This window comes from Podarcis muralis, chromosome 6 (assembly GCF_964188315.1).
Source record: "Podarcis muralis chromosome 6, rPodMur119.hap1.1, whole genome shotgun sequence".
NCBI lineage: Eukaryota > Metazoa > Chordata > Lepidosauria > Squamata > Lacertidae > Podarcis > Podarcis muralis.
In genome coordinates, this window is record NC_135660.1 from 80738158 (window position 1) to 80756527 (window position 18370).

Here is an 18370-nt window from a genome sequence, read left to right on the forward strand (position 1 = left end):
AACACTCCACACACGAGTAAATAACCACTTAATATGTTTATTCCAAAATTTCATTGTAGGTCATTAATTCCTGTAGGCAGGTGAAATAGATTTAGTAATCATTAATATTAAGTAATCAATCAACCAAGTCACATCAGGCTAAAGCACAGAGCCTTATTTATTTTTTTACAAAAGGCTGCATGTTTCCCTCTGCTACCAGTACAGCATAGAATGAAGTTGAGGTTGGTTGGGCTCAGCAACAGCAAGCCTTCTCATTGAAAGTCAAGTAGCAATTAATTACTATGCATGTCCTCCCAGAGAATATGTAATTTACATTCATGTACATACGTTCTGAAAATATACGCATGGGGAAACAGTTGTGAGTAATTTATTTAAATTGAAACTTCCCCTGTGCTTTAAATTGCAGTAATAGCAATATACTTAAAATGTGCAAAGCATCGCGTAACATTATGAGAAACAAATCCAGATGGCCCAAGCATGCAAGCCCCATCCACCTACACTTCTGGACTGCAGACACACCATACATTTAGTGGTCCTTTAAAACAATCCTGGGACCCATAAGGGGGCCAGGAATTGTAGCTCCGTGAGGGGATAAATGGCTGTTTCTAGCATTCTTTGGCCGAGACAATGTGCTTACCCCTGCTTTTCAGAGGGAGGCAGCTGCCAGATCAGCAGAGCTTGGCACTTGTGATATTCTGGCACCAAGTCCCTCCCACCCCTCTCCATCACTGCAACCCTTTTTCTGGCTTCTCTGGAAAATGTGACATGCAGGAAGCCAGCACTTTTGACTCCTTTCATGTGCTAGAAATGCTGAGGACAAAATGTGACGGACGCGACGGCACTTTTCCCTCTCATGCCGTTGGGCCCGCTCTCACTTAAATTGCCCCCACCTCACTGAACAACCCTTTACCTGAAGGTTTCTTTCCCTTTTCCCTTAAAATTTCTAGCCCCAGAGTATGGTGCGAAGGAGCTTTGTGAAGGGGTAACTAGTAAGTTGGAGTCTCAGACAGGTTTTCTTTAAATAAACAATAAAGATTTCTTTAAGGCAAGATAGTATATAACACAAATGGATTCAACTTAGGTTAGTTCAGAAATACAGTGCGATTTCACTTTGTCCTCAGTTTTTGCATTATTGGTTTGGTTCTTTTTTCTGGTGATACTTTCTTTCAGTTACCCAACCCCTTTAACAATCCAGCTCCTGAGGTACTTTAAGTAATACAGTGGTACCTCTGGTTACAAACTTAACTCGTTCGGAGGTCCATTCTAATAATAATAATAATAATAATAATAATAATAATAATAATAATAATAATTTATTATTTATACTCTGCCCATCTGGCTGGGCTTCCCCAGCCACTCTGGGTGGCTCCCAAAAACTATTAAAATACTGTAATACATCAAACATTAAAAGCTTCCCTAAACAGGGCTGCCTTCAGATGTAGACCACAGGGCTCTCCACACCCCCTCCCTTCACTGGGTCTGGGAGTTTCATCCGTTTCCTTAGAAGAGTCTATCTCTCCCCTCCAGACTAGATTTGAGTCCCAAGTAGGCTGTTCCTTTCCAGCTCCTACTTCTCCTGGCTCAACCTCTGCCTCCCAGTAAAATTCTGGTCTATTCCTCCTACAGGACACAATACGCTTCACAATAGGCTCAGAGTGGAAGTTGGTTTTTCTTTCTCCCATTCACTCTTTATACAGTGGTACACTCTTTATACCTCAGCCTGTCTCCTAGCCTGTCTCCCTACCTATCTCCCACCCTCTCCAACCACAATACCAACCCACTTCAACCAACCCTCTCATCAAACTAACTGTCTCTCCAAAACCTCTCCTTTTAAACTCTCCCTCCTGGAACCCTGGCCAATCAGAGGCTGCAATTCATTAACAATTTGCAGGCAGGAAAATAAAAAGAGAAAAAAACCACTTGATCCAACCTGTCCAGCAAAACCAAACTTTTTGACACACAAAACCTGGCCCATTTTTTGTTTTATAAAAGAAGAGAAGGAAGGCAAACCAGAAGCAAGTGTTGAATGGTTTCTTTAAATATAAGGCTCATTATTGTTTCACAAGATGTGTATGTCTTTAAGGGCCAGGGCAAATAACATGACCTAGTTTTACAGCTGGGACGTGGGTGGCGCTGTGGGTAAAAGCCTCGGCGCCTAGGGCTTGCCGATCGAAAGGTCGGCGGTTCGAATCCCCGCGGCGGGGTGCGCTCCCGTCGTTCGGTCCCAGCGCCTGCCAACCTAGCAGTTCGAAAGCACCTTCGGGTGCAAGTAGATAAATAGGGACCGCTTTATAGCGGGAAGGTAAATGGCGTTCCGTGTGCTGCGCTGGCTCGCCAGATGCAGCTTGTCATGCTGGCCCGTGACCCGGAAGTGTCTGCGGACAGCGCTGGCTCCCGGCCTATAGAGTGAGATGAGTGCACAACCCTAGAGTCTGTCAAGACTGGCCCGTAAGGGCAGGGGTACCTTTACCTTACCTAGTTTTACAGCTGTGAAGCAGTTTAGCAGGAACTGTTAAGTTATGTTAATTAAGCTGTTGTGTTAAGCTGTTATGTTAATTAAACATGTAGCTCTCTCAATACCCTGATGGATGGGTCATGCTTATTGATATATTGTAATTTAGTGTAAAAGGAGTTTTTGTTTTGTTATCAAAACCTACCAAAGGTTACTTTTGCGTTTCTTGAAATGTGTGGTCTCCCCAGCACGCCTTCTGCAGCGCAACTAATCTGCAAAATAGCCAACAGCAAGAGGGGTCAAGCACTGGGCACTGGAAAAGGCAAGAAGAGCAGACAATAAGCACATTAGGGATGGGAACTCAGTGAGTGTGCAAACTCCAGAAAGGCGAATGAGTGGGTGGTGATTTTGTGTGAATGAGGTGCGCATGGCACTACTGCACCACCACGGGCAGGTCAGCTGGTAGCGCATGGGACTCTTAATCTGAGGGTCGTGGGTCCAAGCTCCACGCTCCCTGCTCTGCAGGTGGGGGGGGGCTAGATGATCCTCAGGGTCCCCTGCAATTGTACGATTCTACGATCCCCCCTCTTGTCTCGCTTGTCACTGTGCTGAATTGTGGCACAATGGGTCAGTGCCCTGTTAACCAGAAGTCGAGCCCACGCAGGGACGGCTTTCGGCGGGATTCCTGCACTGCAGGCGGGGTTGGACTAGATGACCCTTGGGGACCTCTTCCAACTCTCCAATTGTGCGAATTGCCGCCAGCAGTTTGCCACAAGGACTCGCACTCGCGGTTGCCCGAGAGGAAGAAAGCAGCAGGCGGCAGCGCGGAGCCCGCGGCAGTGAGCCCCGCGTATCCCTCCTAATCCAACCCTCCTCCTCCCCGCGCCTGCGCTGAGCGTAACAACAGTGCCCTCTCTGTGACGCGAGTGACGTATGCAAATCCGGCGCCGTCGCCACGCCTCTCCGGAGCGCTTGCTTGGGGCTGCTCGCAAGAGGCGGCGAGAACAGACCCGATCGCCGAAGAGATGAGGAGGGTGGCGGGCTCGATGGACTCCCAGGCCGAGCACCGCGCCGATTACTTCCGACGCTCCAACATGTTCGTAATGGTGGCGATCTTGACCGGCCTGATCTACTACGGGGTGAGCGCAGCCTCCCTGGAGGCTCCCGGGGCACCTGGTGCGGGGAAGCGCGGGGCTCCAAAGGGCACCCTGGGGGGGGGGGGGACACGTGCGGGGATCATTGACAGCTCCACTGCAACTGGGCACAGGGTAGAAGCCTCCAGCAGGTGTTTAAACTCTTCCACTGAAATGAATGGGTTGGAAAAAAACAAACCCCGGAATCTTGAGTTATTTTCTGCTGCTCTGAAATAGAGGCCATTTTTCTTGTTTCTGTCTCCCCCCCCCCCCCCCACTCAAAGGTTTTTGGGAGCTGAATCCCTGATTGGAGTCCAGTATAAATATGTTTTTCGCCGTAGTGCACTTTTAGTGCATTTCATGAAGACAGCTTGCTTTAATGCATAGCACACACTGTACTGGTGAGGTTTATTCTGGAAGTACATTATATGATAATTGTGATTTATTTTTTTAGGGGGGTCTAGACCGAGATCTCATCAGCTGTGGGCTTTCTTGCCTAAGTCCAGTGTTTCAGGGTCCTCCACACCCTGCATTGTAAAATGTAGAGGTCAGCTACCTTTTTCAGCCGTGGGCCGGTCCACCGTCCCTCAGACCATGTGGTGGGCTGGACTATTTTTTTCTTGGGGGGGGGGGGGGATGAACAAATTATTCCCACAAATAACCCAGAGATGTATTTTAAATAAAAGGACACATTCTACTCATGTAAAAACACACTGATTCCTGGACCGTCTGTGGGCCAGATTGAGAAGGCGATTGGGCTGCATCTGGCCCACGGGCCTTCGGTTGCCTACCTACCCCTGGTCAAATGGCTGCTAATTTCTGGATTGTGCCACATTGTATTGATGTCCCTGAATTTCATATATTATGTATGGATACTGGGGGATAAACACAAAAGTTATGAATTCTGATGTTGCAGGATGATGGGTTATGTTGACACGTATATACAGTGGTACCTCGGGTTACATATGCTTCAGGTTAAATACGTCTCAGGTTACAGACTCCGCTAACCCAGAAATATTACCTCGGGTTAAGAACTTTGCTTCAGGATGAGAACAGAAATTGTGCTCCGGTGGTGCAGCAGCAGCGGGAGGCCCCATTAGCTATAGTGGTGCTTCAGGTTAAGAACAGACCTCCGGAACAAATTAAGTACGTAACCAGAGGTACCACTCTATGCCGCTTAGGAATTTGGAATATTAAGTGGTATAGCTGAAGTAAATAAAACAATACCTACTGTATGCTTACTTAAATGTATATCTCTTTCTCCCCTCCTCCTCCTTACACCTCAGTGGGCAGTCTTTTCAACCTCAACAATCCCCTATGACCTTCTGGGACCATTAGGCACCTTCACTAAATATTTGGTGGAAAACCATAAAACTCTTCTCAATATCGGGTAAGCTGAATTCTCATCTTCTACCTGTTCACATTCCTTCTGCTCACCCAGCAGTGGGGATTTTGGGGGTGGGTGGGAGGGTGAGTAATACAATATGCAGCCATATGGATTTTGGGGGTGGGTGGGAGGGTGAGTAATATAATATGCAGCCATATGTATGTGCTTCTCCTTGCATATTGGGAGGGACAAGTGAAATGTAAGAGCAAGCTACAGTCAAGCAATGTATTGGAGATTATAGAGTCATAGAATTGTAGAGTTTCTAACAATGGACCCAGGGCCTCATTCTTTTCTCTTCCTTCCTTTTTAACTGTAAAAACCAGTCCGACACACGTGTGTTCCTCTTCCTCTGGTAGTTTTCCAGCCCATAATTATCTCCCCTGAGCACTTTTGTCACCTGGGTTAAAGCATAGCTGTCAACTTACAGATTTGGGGACCAGGAGCCTCGAAAATAAGGGATCAGCAGCCAAAATAAGGGATTTTGGCTTAGCTTATACACAAATCCCGCACTCATGGAGCCATGCTGCTTTGGCTGCGACTGACTGTGTTTTGCAGGGGGTTGGACTAGATGATCCTAAGGGTCTACAACTCCCACCAAAGAAGAGTGGCAGACAAAACTGATGAACGAAATCAAGATGGCAAAGCTTACAGGCAGAATTAGAAACCAGGAAGAGGACCTCTTTAATAAAGAATGGGGAAAGTTTATAATTTATTTGAAAAGAGTTGCATACATTGGTAAGATTGACAGAAAACTTGTAGTAAAAATTTATGAAAGGGATGCAGAGGGGGAAATCACTGCACTGGTTGGAGGGTATGCTAAGCAGCACACTGGGGCTGCCATCGTCCTGGGGTGAGGAGTTCCATCGGCCCTTCCCCGCCTGAGAGAGAGGGAGGGAGGGAGAGAGACTCTCGCCCATGCCGCCCGTGAGCCCGGCATGAGGCGGTTGTGGCGCGGCGGTGGCGGCTGAAGTGCCGCCCTTCTGTGTCCCTCCCCATCCCCTCCTCTTCCTCCTCCCTCAGGCCGCCTCCTCAGCCGCAGCCACCACTGCCGCCTCCGGCTTCCCCTGGCAGCGCGGCAGAAGTCTCGCAAGAGGGGCTGCCTGCCCGCCACCCGTCTCCTCACGATGTGCCCCTGAGGGGGAAAAGGGAGAGACGAAGACACGGCAGCTCGTGCGCTCGCTCTCTCGAGGCGGAGGACCCTGAGCCGCTGCTTCCCTCCCGAGCCGGGCGAGCATGAAACCCGGGAAATTTAAGGGACATCATCAATCCGGGACAGCAGCGGGAAACGGCGCTGGGATAAGGGAGTTTCCCGCCAAATAAGGGACGGTTGGTAGCTATGGGTTAAAGAGCAGCTCCATACATGCCTTACTCCACTTGGACTGTGTAGTGTTTCTGGTCTGGTTTAGGCTATGCATAACTTGTTATTAGAAATATGCACATTAATGTAAAGGGCAGGGCAGAATGATTGCCTGCTTTTTGAAAACCCCATTCCTGCACCTGAACTTTATTCAGCATGCAAGTAGTAGAGAGGGAGCCATACAATAAGACAAGCTGATCTTTGGTACCCTTCAGAGGCAGTGGCATGAGGGGCAGATAGAACCTATGGCAGAGCCTGTTGTGTGTTTCTCTTGCACAAGCCATGCTTACCGAAATGAACAGGCATTGCACAAAGCATATTTGTGTTGCTTCAGTGAACTCCTGTCCATTTCACAAGGGCTTGCATGAGAAATAACAGGGTTGTGTCCCCTGTTAATTAGCTGGTGATTGGGAATGTGTTTGGCTTTCCCCCTGGGAATACCTAAATGTTTTGGGCTAACCCTTATCTTGCTTTAATTTACGCCAGTTACAAATGGTGTTATTTTCCTTCCTTTCAGATATTTAATTACCTGGTTAATCCACATCGGGGAAGCATTATATGCCCTCAAGCTATGCAAGTAAGCTATTTTTATTTTATTTTGGGTCTCTCTTCTACCTCCACCTCCCTCTGCCCTCTCCTAAACAGCAGATAGCGCGGCAAAGCTGCGTCTGGGCTTGTAAGCTGGTTTTCTGGGTACGGATATGGGGTGTTGTAGGAAATGCATGAGCACTCCCTCTCGCTGCCTAAAGTGGTATGGAAGTGACACACAGGTTTTAATAATCTTCACATCCTATCTGCAAGAATTGGGTCTAAAGTAAATTCTGTCAAGGACCGACTTCGGAGCTGTTGTTGAATTTGCTTTTTAAAAAGCAACCAGTGCTTCCCAACATTGAACCAATGAGGTGTGCTGTGCAGTGGAACCCAACCCAGCTGTGGCAGGTGAACGTACCCTCATCCTTTTGTCAGGTTTCTTAAATAATAATAATAAAGGCGCTGGCACTAGTTTACAAAGCCTTATACATCTGAGGACCAGGATACCTAAAAGGCTGTCTTGCACCTTATATATACAACTTATGGTTGCATTCTGCAGGAGAGGGCCTCTTGCAGATACCATCTCATCAGGAGATCTGCTCCGTATAATGCGGGAACTGGACCTTAAATTTTGGTGGCACCTACCCCTGAGAACTCTGTCTATTGTCTTTTAGGCACCTCTTAAAGACCTTCCTCTTCTAAGAAGCCTTTTAATCAGAATTTTATCCTGGCCCTTATCTGCATTGTGTTTATATATGCCTTTATTGTTGATGATTTTGTATTGTTAATTGCTCTGGGATGTATAAATGAAGTAAGCAAAATAAAAGAACATAAAAGAAGCACAAGAAGGAGCCAGTGACTGTGTAAGTAGGCTGGTCTGTGTGAGTGCCAGTAGAGGAGTAACAATATGATAGTTCTAAATCCCAGATATATGCACTTGGATTCAAAACCCTGTTTGGAGGTTATCTGGAACTAGTAACTGCATTGCTGATATCTTTCCTTCATTGGTGTATCACATGCCACTCTGGAAAGTTCCCTGAAGGATTCTGGTGAGGGAGCAGGGGTGTGGATGACAGCCCAACTTCAGTTTCTGCCCATCCTCCAAGCAGCTGCGGGCAAAATAGACATCTATCTACTTAACTTGGATTTTAAGTAATACATGCAGAAATGTCAGGCTTTATCTGTCTGTCTCTTCACTGCAGGATGAAAGGCATCACAGACCCTTCAACTCAGCGTTTGTGGTTGGTTCAAACATTTTTCTTTGGAATAGGATCTCTCTACTTTTTGTTGACCTACAACCCCCGGAAGAAAAGTTGGTGAAGGATTCAGCCAGAAGAGAAGGTTCCAACGCATTCTAGCTTTGGGGTATATTTTTCAGGGAGAGGGATGGGTGTATTCCTAAATATTTTTTGTGCGTTCAGAAGTGTGGCAATCTTCTCTTTCACTTGGAAAGAGAAATTTCTTTCAGACGTCTCCTTTGCAGGTTTTGCAGCTGTGGGCAAAGCGAGGAAACTAGCTTGTGACAATGGGGGATGGAGCCTTTCTTTTTAGATCAAGGAAATAAAGCCAATTCTTAATAGTCAGAACCAAAATGCCAACACTCACAAGATATCTGCATAGGACCAATTTAAAATAGGGGTGACAAACAGAGCAAGCACAGAGCAACCTATAGCCTCTACTTCTCAGGTCTAACAGTAGCCTTATTCATAAACTGAGCTGTATAGAAGTGTGGTGAGGCATCTTCCTTTGGGCCCAACTTGCACGTGTCTGTTGCTCCCCTGGTTTTGCCCGCATCCATGGCTGGATTGTCCTCTACAAGTGATTGTATGGATAGTCCCCTTCATTTATGAGCCTCTTTCTCCCCTCCCCCACCACCCTTTTTGCAGGTAAGGATTGCAGATTAAGCAGGTCTGTGAGTACTGATCTCTACATGCAGCCACACTGTGTCCAGGCTGTAGCTGTGACTGAGAGGCAAGGTGGCATTTTCATTCGCACCATAGACCAAGAGGGCTAATGCTACTCCATCAGTACTTTTAGCTGTGCTTAATAATAATAATAATAATTACTATTAAAAATATTGTGCAACAGTGCAGATTATCCTTGTTGGGCATCCAGTTTTAGCTGGTGGCTTGGTTAACTTTTCTTCCCCTTTCTTGAGAAATAAACCTCTTCTATTTCTCACCCACCTCCCCACCCAGAGTTTAAAGGGGTTTATCCGCAGGTAGATGTGGTCAGCATTGCATCCCGAACATCTTGCAATCTTTCTCCACAAACGCTGCCACCACCCCTCTGATTTATAATGGTCTACCAGCAGGTTTTGCTCTTATGTTTTCTTGGTGCTCTCTTAACAACCTGCATGCATTGCAAAGCACTTTAGTTAATAACCGTGGCACTAAACTCTTGGGCATGGCGCAAGCTTTTCTTGAAGTACAAAAGGCTGAGAGAGAGAAAGCGGTGACCACATAAGAACTGCAGTCAAGACCAAGAAACCCCACTGGGGCAGTTTTCTTTCTCAGAGATCCAACGTGCTGTTAAAAGGTAGTTTTATATTACATGCCTTAAATTCTTTAGGGGAGATTCCCCCCCCCCCCGAAATACGGTACATCAAAGCAGGTCTACTAGTTTCAATCTGAGAGAAAGCTTTGCTAGAGCTTTCATTAGGCGTTCCTCATCCAAGCTGTGTCGTGATAGACAGAGCTGTCTGTGGGGAAGGTTTAGAAACAGTACGTTAGTTGGATTTGGAGGAAGTAATTAACAGTGCCTGTCAGATGAGTGGGTGTATAATTCATAGATGTGTTGGCCAATGTGTTTAGTATCTATTTATTATGTACATGTTTAGTACCTATATGTTATGCACTGCCACCACCCAGATCTGAGAAAGGAAAATTACTGGTGCAGTTTTTCCCTGGCATGGCATTGCTTGGCAGGGTGAAGTGGTTTACAAGATTTTACCCTCTCTAGAGAGACTTTTCACTAGTATAAACTCAGGGGCAGAATGAGGGTGAGAAGCAAAGGGCACCAGCACGGAGCTTGAATAAACCCCTCCACCCCACCAACTTTTTAGCATTTTGTATTAGTGCAGTGCATTTTTACTGTAGTGCATGCCATTGTTATGTTGGTGCAGGAGACAGGTCTGCTGATTCTGTGCCTGAGCAAATATATAAAGGTTGGGACTCTCTGCCACATTAGACCATAGTTCTTGCCTTTGGTTTGGACTTTTAATTCTCTTGATGATTTCAGCTGAAATGCCCTATAATGTCTTTCAAACTCTGTGTCTCATTTGGATTTATTTTTAGGCAGCTCTTAAGAACACTGCTGCTCATAGTTTTAGCATTTTGCCTTTGTGCTTGAACACCCTGCATATTCCGTCATGCTTGTTGTATTGAGAATCACCTCTTTAACACATTACGTTTACCTGGGTATTGTCTGGATGATTAAAGGTAGCTTCTGCTGCTTCTTTATACTGTTAATACTTGAAGGGAAACATGGTGAGCTGTTTGACTGTTGCCTCTTGTGATAAAAATGTGTCCTAAGATAGGGTGCTTAATTGGTATAATGCTGCATTTTGAGCTGATAATTTCCGAGAGCTGTCTCACTGCTGGCCTTGAATAAAGCTAATAATTCTTTCTAAAATATAATGCATGCCCTGAAATTGTTACAAAGGATGGGGTGGTGGTTTCACATCCTTAAAGCAGGGGTTCCAAAACACAAAGTATAAGGCCCCCTAAGGATTCCTAATGCAGCCTAGATTTCCCCAACCACCTTCTAGGAAATTTTGAACAATAACCAGGCCTTAATAGGATGAAGGGGTTGACTCAACAATACCTGCTTTTGTGTGTCATCATACGGGTTCTTTCCTCAGTTCCCTTTGAAGCAGGAATGCTAAGGAGTTGGTGAGGAAATGCACTTGGGCATCCCAGGAACGCGGCCAGATAATTTGTACAAGTGTGCATGTGTATCAGGGACGCGGACTTATAAAAAATATTGGGGGGGCCCGGGAAAGCTCATGAATAATAAATAAGCTCATGAATATGCAAATAAAGTGGCGCCGCCTCCTCATGAGCGAATAGGGGAGAGCGTGCTGCGCCTATTAATCAGCTCCAAAGGAAATTGGGTGGAGCTTTTGCTCGGGAGGGAGGGCAGGAGGCATGCAGCCCGCCCCTCCCTGTGCATTTTGGGCTGGGGGAGGGGCGGCGATGGCGCTCTGCTGGAGGGGCGCCGGAGATTGTTGGGGGGGGCGGAGCCCCCCCAAACGAATTTTTGAGGGGGCTCGGGCCCCCTCAAGCCCCATGGAGTCGGCGCCTATGATGTGTATACATACACAAACATGTTGTTCTTGCATTCACACTACAGATGTGTTAAGAACAAATGGCTTGCCAAAGCAGGCGCAACCATTTTGGATTACTCTCATTGTAGTGTCTGACTTGAGGCAGAATGTAACCCTTGCCCATCTGCCAAATTGGGAATTAGACATTCTCACCCCTGCCCTATAGAGTGGGTATAGACAGGTCTGCCCTGATCTCTCAAGCAAATCTCTCCCTTCTCCTAAGACTGCATTGATTTTTGACTAGGAAAGGGGGGGAAGCTGTTTGTGTGAGTGCATCTGTGACAGTGTAGGGTGGTCGCATCCACTTTTGTCCATACCCACCACTGGCATGTTGCCCCCAGAGGGTTGGCAAAGGGTGATGTGACAAAACTGTGCATTGTCCTTGCTGGAGAATATGCAGGAATCTGTCTTTGCTTGCAACTGGCCTGAGAACATATTGTCCACATCGGAATGCCCAGTCAGTTTATATATGGAGTTTCACAGTAGCCCTGTAAAGGACAATCTCTCCTCAAGCGAACATTAAGCGTAAAAAAGAAAAGAAAAGGTGAAAAAGACTTGCCTGTGAAAAAGTGGGAGGGAAGAGATCAAGATAAACTTCTGGGAACAGAATGTCTTAGTCTCTTAGCACCAGCACAGGAAAGTTGTTGCCACCTTTTTCAGCTGCCTGCAGGAATTCATTTCATACATTTTGCAATATGCATATTAAAAGGTTTAATGTTATATGCAGGATGATACTTGGGTAGATAGCAGGAGCAGCGCAAGCCATTTTGTTAGCTGAGGCAAAGGACATGTTTCCGTATTTCCCCATTATTTGCACGAAATCTGATTAGGCTGGTCACCGAACTTTCATGGAACTCCTCATCAGCTCCTGGCATGCCAGTTTCTTCCCCAAGATAATGGGCTGAAGGGACTCGCCTGTGGAGGTGTCCCCTCTCACTTTGCCCACTAGGAAAGAGATCTTGTCATTTGGCAACTGTTCCCATCCACGTGCTCCTCTATCTTTCACCGTGCCTCCCCCCCGGGAACTGCTTGTCACGCCAGTTGAGGAGGCGAGTGACAGGAGAACTTCCTGCTGTACCTGTTCTAATTGGCACAAAATTTCCATGTAGACATGGATACACATTAAGCCGAAAATTGAGGAGGCCAAGTGCATGCAGGACCTTTTCAGTCTCCTCCCTCCAACGGCAGATAGATTCAAATGCCATTCAGGAATGCCAAAGGATACAGTATTGTCTCGAATATAAGCCGCACCTTAAAAATTGGGGGGGGGGGGGCGGAGAAAAAAAGAAATACCCGAATATAAACCGTTGCATTCCTGGCTGCATACTGGGGGCTCTCTCTCCCTTTCCAGCCTTGGGGGAGAGGATGGGGGACTACGCACGGGGCGGGTGCCGCTTTGCCGTGTTCCTGGTGCTGTTTGCTCCACACTCCTAGCTACATACCATAAGGTTGCGAATATGAGCCGCACTTTAACTTTTCACGGTCAGAATTTGGGAAAAAAGTGAGGCTTATATTCAGACTCTGCGGGACGCAGGTGGCGCTGTGGGTAAAAGCCTCAGCGCCTAGGGCTTGCCGATCGAAAGGTCGGCGGTTCGAATCCCCGCGGCGGGGTGCGCTCCCGTCGTTCGGTCCCAGCGCCTGCCAACCTAGCAGTTCGAAAGCACTCCCGGGTGCAAGTTGATAAATAGGGACCGCTTACTAGCGGGAAGGTAAACGGCGTTTCCGTGTGCAGCTCTGGCTCGCCAGAGCAGCGATGTCACGCTGGCCACGTGACCCGGAAGTGTCTCCGGACAGCGCTGGCCCCCGGCCTCTTGAGTGAGATGGGCGCACAACCCTAGAGTCTGTCAAGACTGGCCCGTACGGGCAGGGGTACCTTTACCTTTACCTTTTATATTCAGACTAATACGGTAATTCTAGACCAGCATTCCATGAGGTGTGAGGAACTGTAGGCAAATATAGGCTCCCCACCCATACACAGTGATACCTCTGGTTACAAACTTAATTCGTTCTGGAGGTCCATTCTCAACCCAAAACCGTTCTTAACCTGAGGCGTGCTTTCGCTAATGGGGCCTCCCGCTGCTGCTGTTGTGTGACTTCCACTCATATCCGGGGGCAAAGTTTGCTACCAGGAAACCTACTTCCAGGTTAGTGGAGCTCGTTACCCATAGCGTTCGTAAGGAGGACAGTACATAACCTGAGGTTCCACTGCATTTATCAAAATCCTGGATTTCTTGGTTCTAGTCTGCTTGCATTAAGCCAGAGACAAGATTAAGGGTGTTGCAGTGTGGTAATAAAGAATAATCGATGGAGATTAGGGCATGAAGATGATATTACAGAAACACCCGGAAGATTTCCAATACAAATTAGTTGGTTAAATTGGTGTTGCAGCTTTCTTTCCAATAAAGGCATTTTGTCATTGTTTCCAGCCTTCTTCCTGTATTTCCCCACCTTTATTTTGATCACCAAGTATTGCACATAGACACTGTGTGCAGGAAGATTTCACATGCTCGAATCCTGTAACATTACCATTCATTTTACAGCATTTAAAGGCATCTCATAACCATTTGAAAAAAAATGGAATAATCCTTAACATTTGCATAGCGCTTTCTAGTGTTCAAATGAGTGTTATATTGTTGTAAACTTTAACAGCCCTCTAATGGAAATCAGTATTATTATCCCCCATGCTGCAGATGGGGGGGCGCGCAGAAAGTGGATTGCCAAAGGTCACCTGGTGAATGCAGGACAGAGGCAACGGTCAAAGCTGGGGCTTTCTGATTTTTAGCTTGCTCTCTTAGCTAGCATGCTACAGCAGGTGTCGTTATAATGAAATACAACTAGTAACTGGAAGCAACTGCAGCAACAGCAACAACACCTAGCAGTGTGAGAAAAAAGTAAAAAAATAAAATAAGTAGAGAACTAAGTCTGAACTGGTAGACTGGAAGCACGACGGCCTTAATCTACAACCCTGATCACTGTGATCATGTTCACAGAAAGGCCAGCAGGAGGAGCTCTCACTTAACAATGCCAACTAAGCAAAGTTCTAAACTTTTTTTCAGTTGTTTGCATCAATGTTTGCCAACCTCAAAGTGAGAACTTCCCTCTATCGAAAGAAAGAAAGAAAGAAAGATAGGCAGGTTCTTGTGTTCTTCATAAAACAACATTCCGTTTGGCTTCCCATATTCTCTCATCACATGCCCCATCGACTCCAGAATGATAAACATAGAATTGTAGAGTTTAGAAGTCCAACCCCCTGCAGTTGCAGGAATCATTTGCCCAACGTGGGGCTCAAACCCACAGCCTCGAGTTTCAGAGCCTCATGCTCTACTGACTGAGCTATCCCAGCAGGCTTGTGCTGCTGGCCATCACCCTTCAATGGCTATAATTCAAAAACCTTTGCATGAGCAGGGAAATGTGCGTAGATACTGTGCACAATCAGGATTCCGACTGTAGCCTTTCAGGCCTTTCCCATGGGTAGGATGAGCATTGCTCTCGGGGAGGGAGGGAGGAGCCAAACACAGGATGGTTCAGAGAAAGAGTTTTTTATTTCTGCTTCCCAGGCAGCAGAAAGGCATTTGCGTGGTCAACCACAGCAAGCAGCACTTTAAGAGTAGAAACAGGCAGCCTATATTCTCTTTACGTCCCGCCCCCCCCCCCCCCCCCGGAATCCAGCCTCATGAGCTTGTACACGTAAGTTTGCAGAAACAATCTCCATTCATGATGAATAGAAATTGTTTCTGTACTCCTGGTGCCATTCCTGGGGTCTGTGCGTCAGTGCGCCATGATAGTTGCAACCTGGTAAGATAAGTTGGATGCGCCACTGACAAGGCCATCTTTTACGCCTTCATGGACTGAGAAGAGGAGAAGGCTTTGTTCATTCAGCTACTTTGTGTTATACAGCAAAAGCTTTGCATCCTCAAAGAAAGAAATACAGCTCTAGCTAATGCATTTTAGCTGCCGAATCCTCAAAGAAAGAATTTGGGAAGTCTTGGGGCCTAGTTCGGGTGACTACACAGTCAGGTTTGGGTATCCTGTCCCTTCACTACAAGAGTCTGCGTTCAACATGTGGCCAAAGGGCAGGGCCAGAAATGCGTGCCACGTCGGGGAGATCCAGTCTTGTGGTCCCATTAATCAAATTGAGCTCCTTAGTTAATATAATGCTTAAAGTTGGTGGCAGTGGCATGCAAACATAAGAGTCCGAATGGATCAGACCAAAGGCCTATCCAGTCCAGCATACTGTCCCATCTGTGCAATCAGGACATGGGGCAAGAGCCCTCTCTCACGCATCAGCCTCACTGGAATACACCAGATGCTACTATTATAAGAGGAGGTGGAGAAGAAGTCTGTTCTGCAAGTGGAACCTGTTGCATGAAGTGCTGGATACACCCTGTATCAACGGCTTTTTGAAAGTCCATGTACACAATGCTGTGTCCCCTGTGATTACCCCCATACACATGCTTACTGACACTCTCAAAGACCTCTTAAAACGTGTCATCAACGGGTGCCATCTTTTATTACTTAACCTTCTAGGTTAAAGTATGAGGCCTCCCCAAAGTATCACGAACAATTGCTATGTGATTCAAGCTTCTATACCCCACCTCACTTTTTGTAACTATTTGGATTGAACAGGAGGAAAAATAGTTTGCAAAGATTATAGCTGTGACTTGTAGGTTGAATGGCTATTAATCAGCTGATCTGATTTACAGTCTTGGGCTGCTTCCAGACAGATGGTTCCTAGTGCTAATAAATCATAGCTCTTCCCCTGTAAGCTACAAGCATAACAGCAATTGACTTTCCACACCACCGGGGTATTGCACTTTTCCTGTATGCTTGTCCCACTTTGTTCCATCCACATCAGTGGTTATGACATAGCTGCTGTGGTTGGGGAATTCCCCATAGCAGCCATAAGAAGAAGAAAATTACCCCCATTTTTTTATATAAAAAAAAGTTTATTTAGCGCAACACACTTATTCACTGAAGCATGATTCCCATTACTAAATTCATGAAATGCCAAAAATGGATTGGAAGTGTTCAATCGGGGAAAAACACTTTGCTTAAATTGTGATAATTAGAAAGGTTTTGATTCTCTTCTTTATTTTTTTTAAAATTAGCATGATAACATGTAGTACTACAACATCCCTAAGAAGTTTTCACTAACATTTTAATCTGTGCAAAGTAGAGATCTACAGGCTGGTGGGGCGGGGAGCCAACAAAACAAAACCCAACTTTCAGGTAATTCAGGCTTGTAAACACTCACATGCCTAATCGCCTAAGGCAGGGGATGGCAGCCTAAGGCCCATGGGCCACAAGTGGTCCATGGGGGTCGTTTAACTGGCCCATGAGCCGTCCCCAAACTGAGCCACCCGCTTGGCAAGCCCCCGCGTGCTGCGCTGAACCAGCGCGGCGCCGGGGACTCCCTTTCGCGGCCCTGGAAATCGCATCTGCGCAGATGCAGGCGCCAGAAATGGCGTGTGCATGCGATCCGGCCCACAGAGGGATCTCCGCTGAAGTGAACCGGCCCAGGCAAGGTAAACCTTGTTGACCCCTGGCCTAAGGTGAGCAAGTGTTGCCTCCAGGTATTGAGCCAGAGAAGATTTTGTAAACAGGGACATCCTGGACTCTTTCACCTCCCCTCTTTTGGATTGTCAGGGTGGTACAAATAACCAGCATAGAGTAGGCAGGCTTGTAAACATTTCTGTGGACTTGTAATTTTATTTTTTTTTTGGACTTATTGCAAGGCTGAAGTAATGTTTTCTGGCTTGGAAGATGTGGAATAAGCCAAGCAATGAGGAAGGAAGTATCATCATAAGGAACAGGAATTGCCTACACAGAAGACGAGCTTGGAGAAGACCCTTTCTGGAATTTACTTACTGTATTTTACAGGAGTCTATACAACACTAGGGACCTCAACAGTTTCTCAGTTATATCATCCCGAAGGCAATTTGGGGGTGGTGTCATGTGGGGGGTGGGGGTGGGGAATACATAGCTAATACAAAGACTACAGTTGGAACTCTGCAGCTGCTATGAAGCACTTAAGTTAAAGATATAAGTTATTCATCTTCATGATACAGGATAGGTGTTTCATTCTGATTTGAGAGAATACGCAGAAGAGAAACCCTACTGCTATTTCCTAACTTTTTCACTTTGCAGGATTTAAACATACCAGTGCTTTCGCAATCGTATTTTTGATTGCAGTGCCGTTTTAGACTGTAAACCCCTTGGGATAGTAGGAACCTGTCGATCCCGGTTCTTTGTAAAGCACCATATACAGTGTGATGGCTCTATAGAAATAAGCAACAATAACATCTTCAGCTTTCCTGAAACTGAAACAAGGAAGATGATTGTGGAGCTTTTCAAAACTGGCTGGCTCATCACCGCTCCATCCATGTCATCATTGGGTAGCAGTCTAGCAGGGCGTTCCTTAACTGGGCAGTGTGGATTTTGTCTCTGGTCTCTACAATGCAGGTGACCTGCAAAACAACAGCAACAAACATCATTTAAACCAGTGGGATTATTCCCAGGTTTCTCATCCGCAGAAACTTTGCCACTATAAAATGGTTGGACTTTGGTTCAGTCCGCCATGTGTGAAGCACCCACATACAGTGATATCGCTCTAGGAAACCTTTTTCTCCCCAAATACCACATTCCACCATGAGCAGCATTCTAGGGGTCACACACCATCGCTGGGTGGTGCTGTAGGCAAACTGATGGAGGAACAGATGTGAATCTTTCCTTTGTGCAGCTGGTTACATTTCAACCATGCAAAAGTCAGAAGTGTCTGGATGGGCATGCGTGCACACAAACACACACCTCCACATAGGTGAGTGGGAGCCATTGCAGTTCCAAAGGACATTCCGTTCAGGCAAAAGCACAGGGCAGGGCTGGTGAGGAATGCTGCTTGAGGGAGGAGGCATGGCCCAGGGAGAGTCTGGAGGGTTGGATGGAAAGACTTGGGGGGCACATTTGGCCCCCAGGGCTGAGGCACCCTACCCCTGCCTTTGGCTATAACAACTGCTCCCCCAGAGTGCAACGTTCCTAGACAGAGCAGCTGGAAGATAACAGTTGTCTCCTGAAAGCGTCGTGAGTTGCTGATTCTTCTGTAAATGCCCAAAGTCTTGCTTCTAAGGCTCGCTTTCATTTTCTCCAGTTCTCTCAGGAAACGTCAGATCAGGTATATGTTTGCTGT

General features: G+C 46.5%; 2 protein-coding genes across 2 annotated transcripts in view; one reads left to right on the forward strand and one right to left on the reverse strand.

The window, feature by feature from the left end:
- The first annotated feature begins 3388 nt into the window (after nt 1-3388).
- On the forward strand, nt 3389-10498 carry TMEM254 (transmembrane protein 254). The gene is made up of 4 exons (XM_028729188.2): nt 3389-3591; nt 4872-4975; nt 6847-6906; nt 8063-10498. Exons 1-4 carry the CDS (start codon nt 3478-3480, stop codon nt 8178-8180), a joined length of 396 nt encoding a protein of 131 aa, XP_028585021.2. The 5' UTR covers nt 3389-3477; the 3' UTR covers nt 8181-10498.
- Nucleotides 10499-16144: 5646 nt separating this feature from the next.
- LOC114597077 (L-threonine ammonia-lyase-like) overlaps nt 16145-18370 on the reverse strand; it is a 35161-nt gene continuing 32935 nt past the window's right edge. The window contains exon 12 of the mRNA XM_028729181.2: nt 16145-17654. Within this exon, the coding sequence (XP_028585014.2) occupies nt 17556-17654 (99 nt within the window). The 3' untranslated portion in view covers nt 16145-17555. The remainder of the gene's footprint in view (nt 17655-18370) is intronic.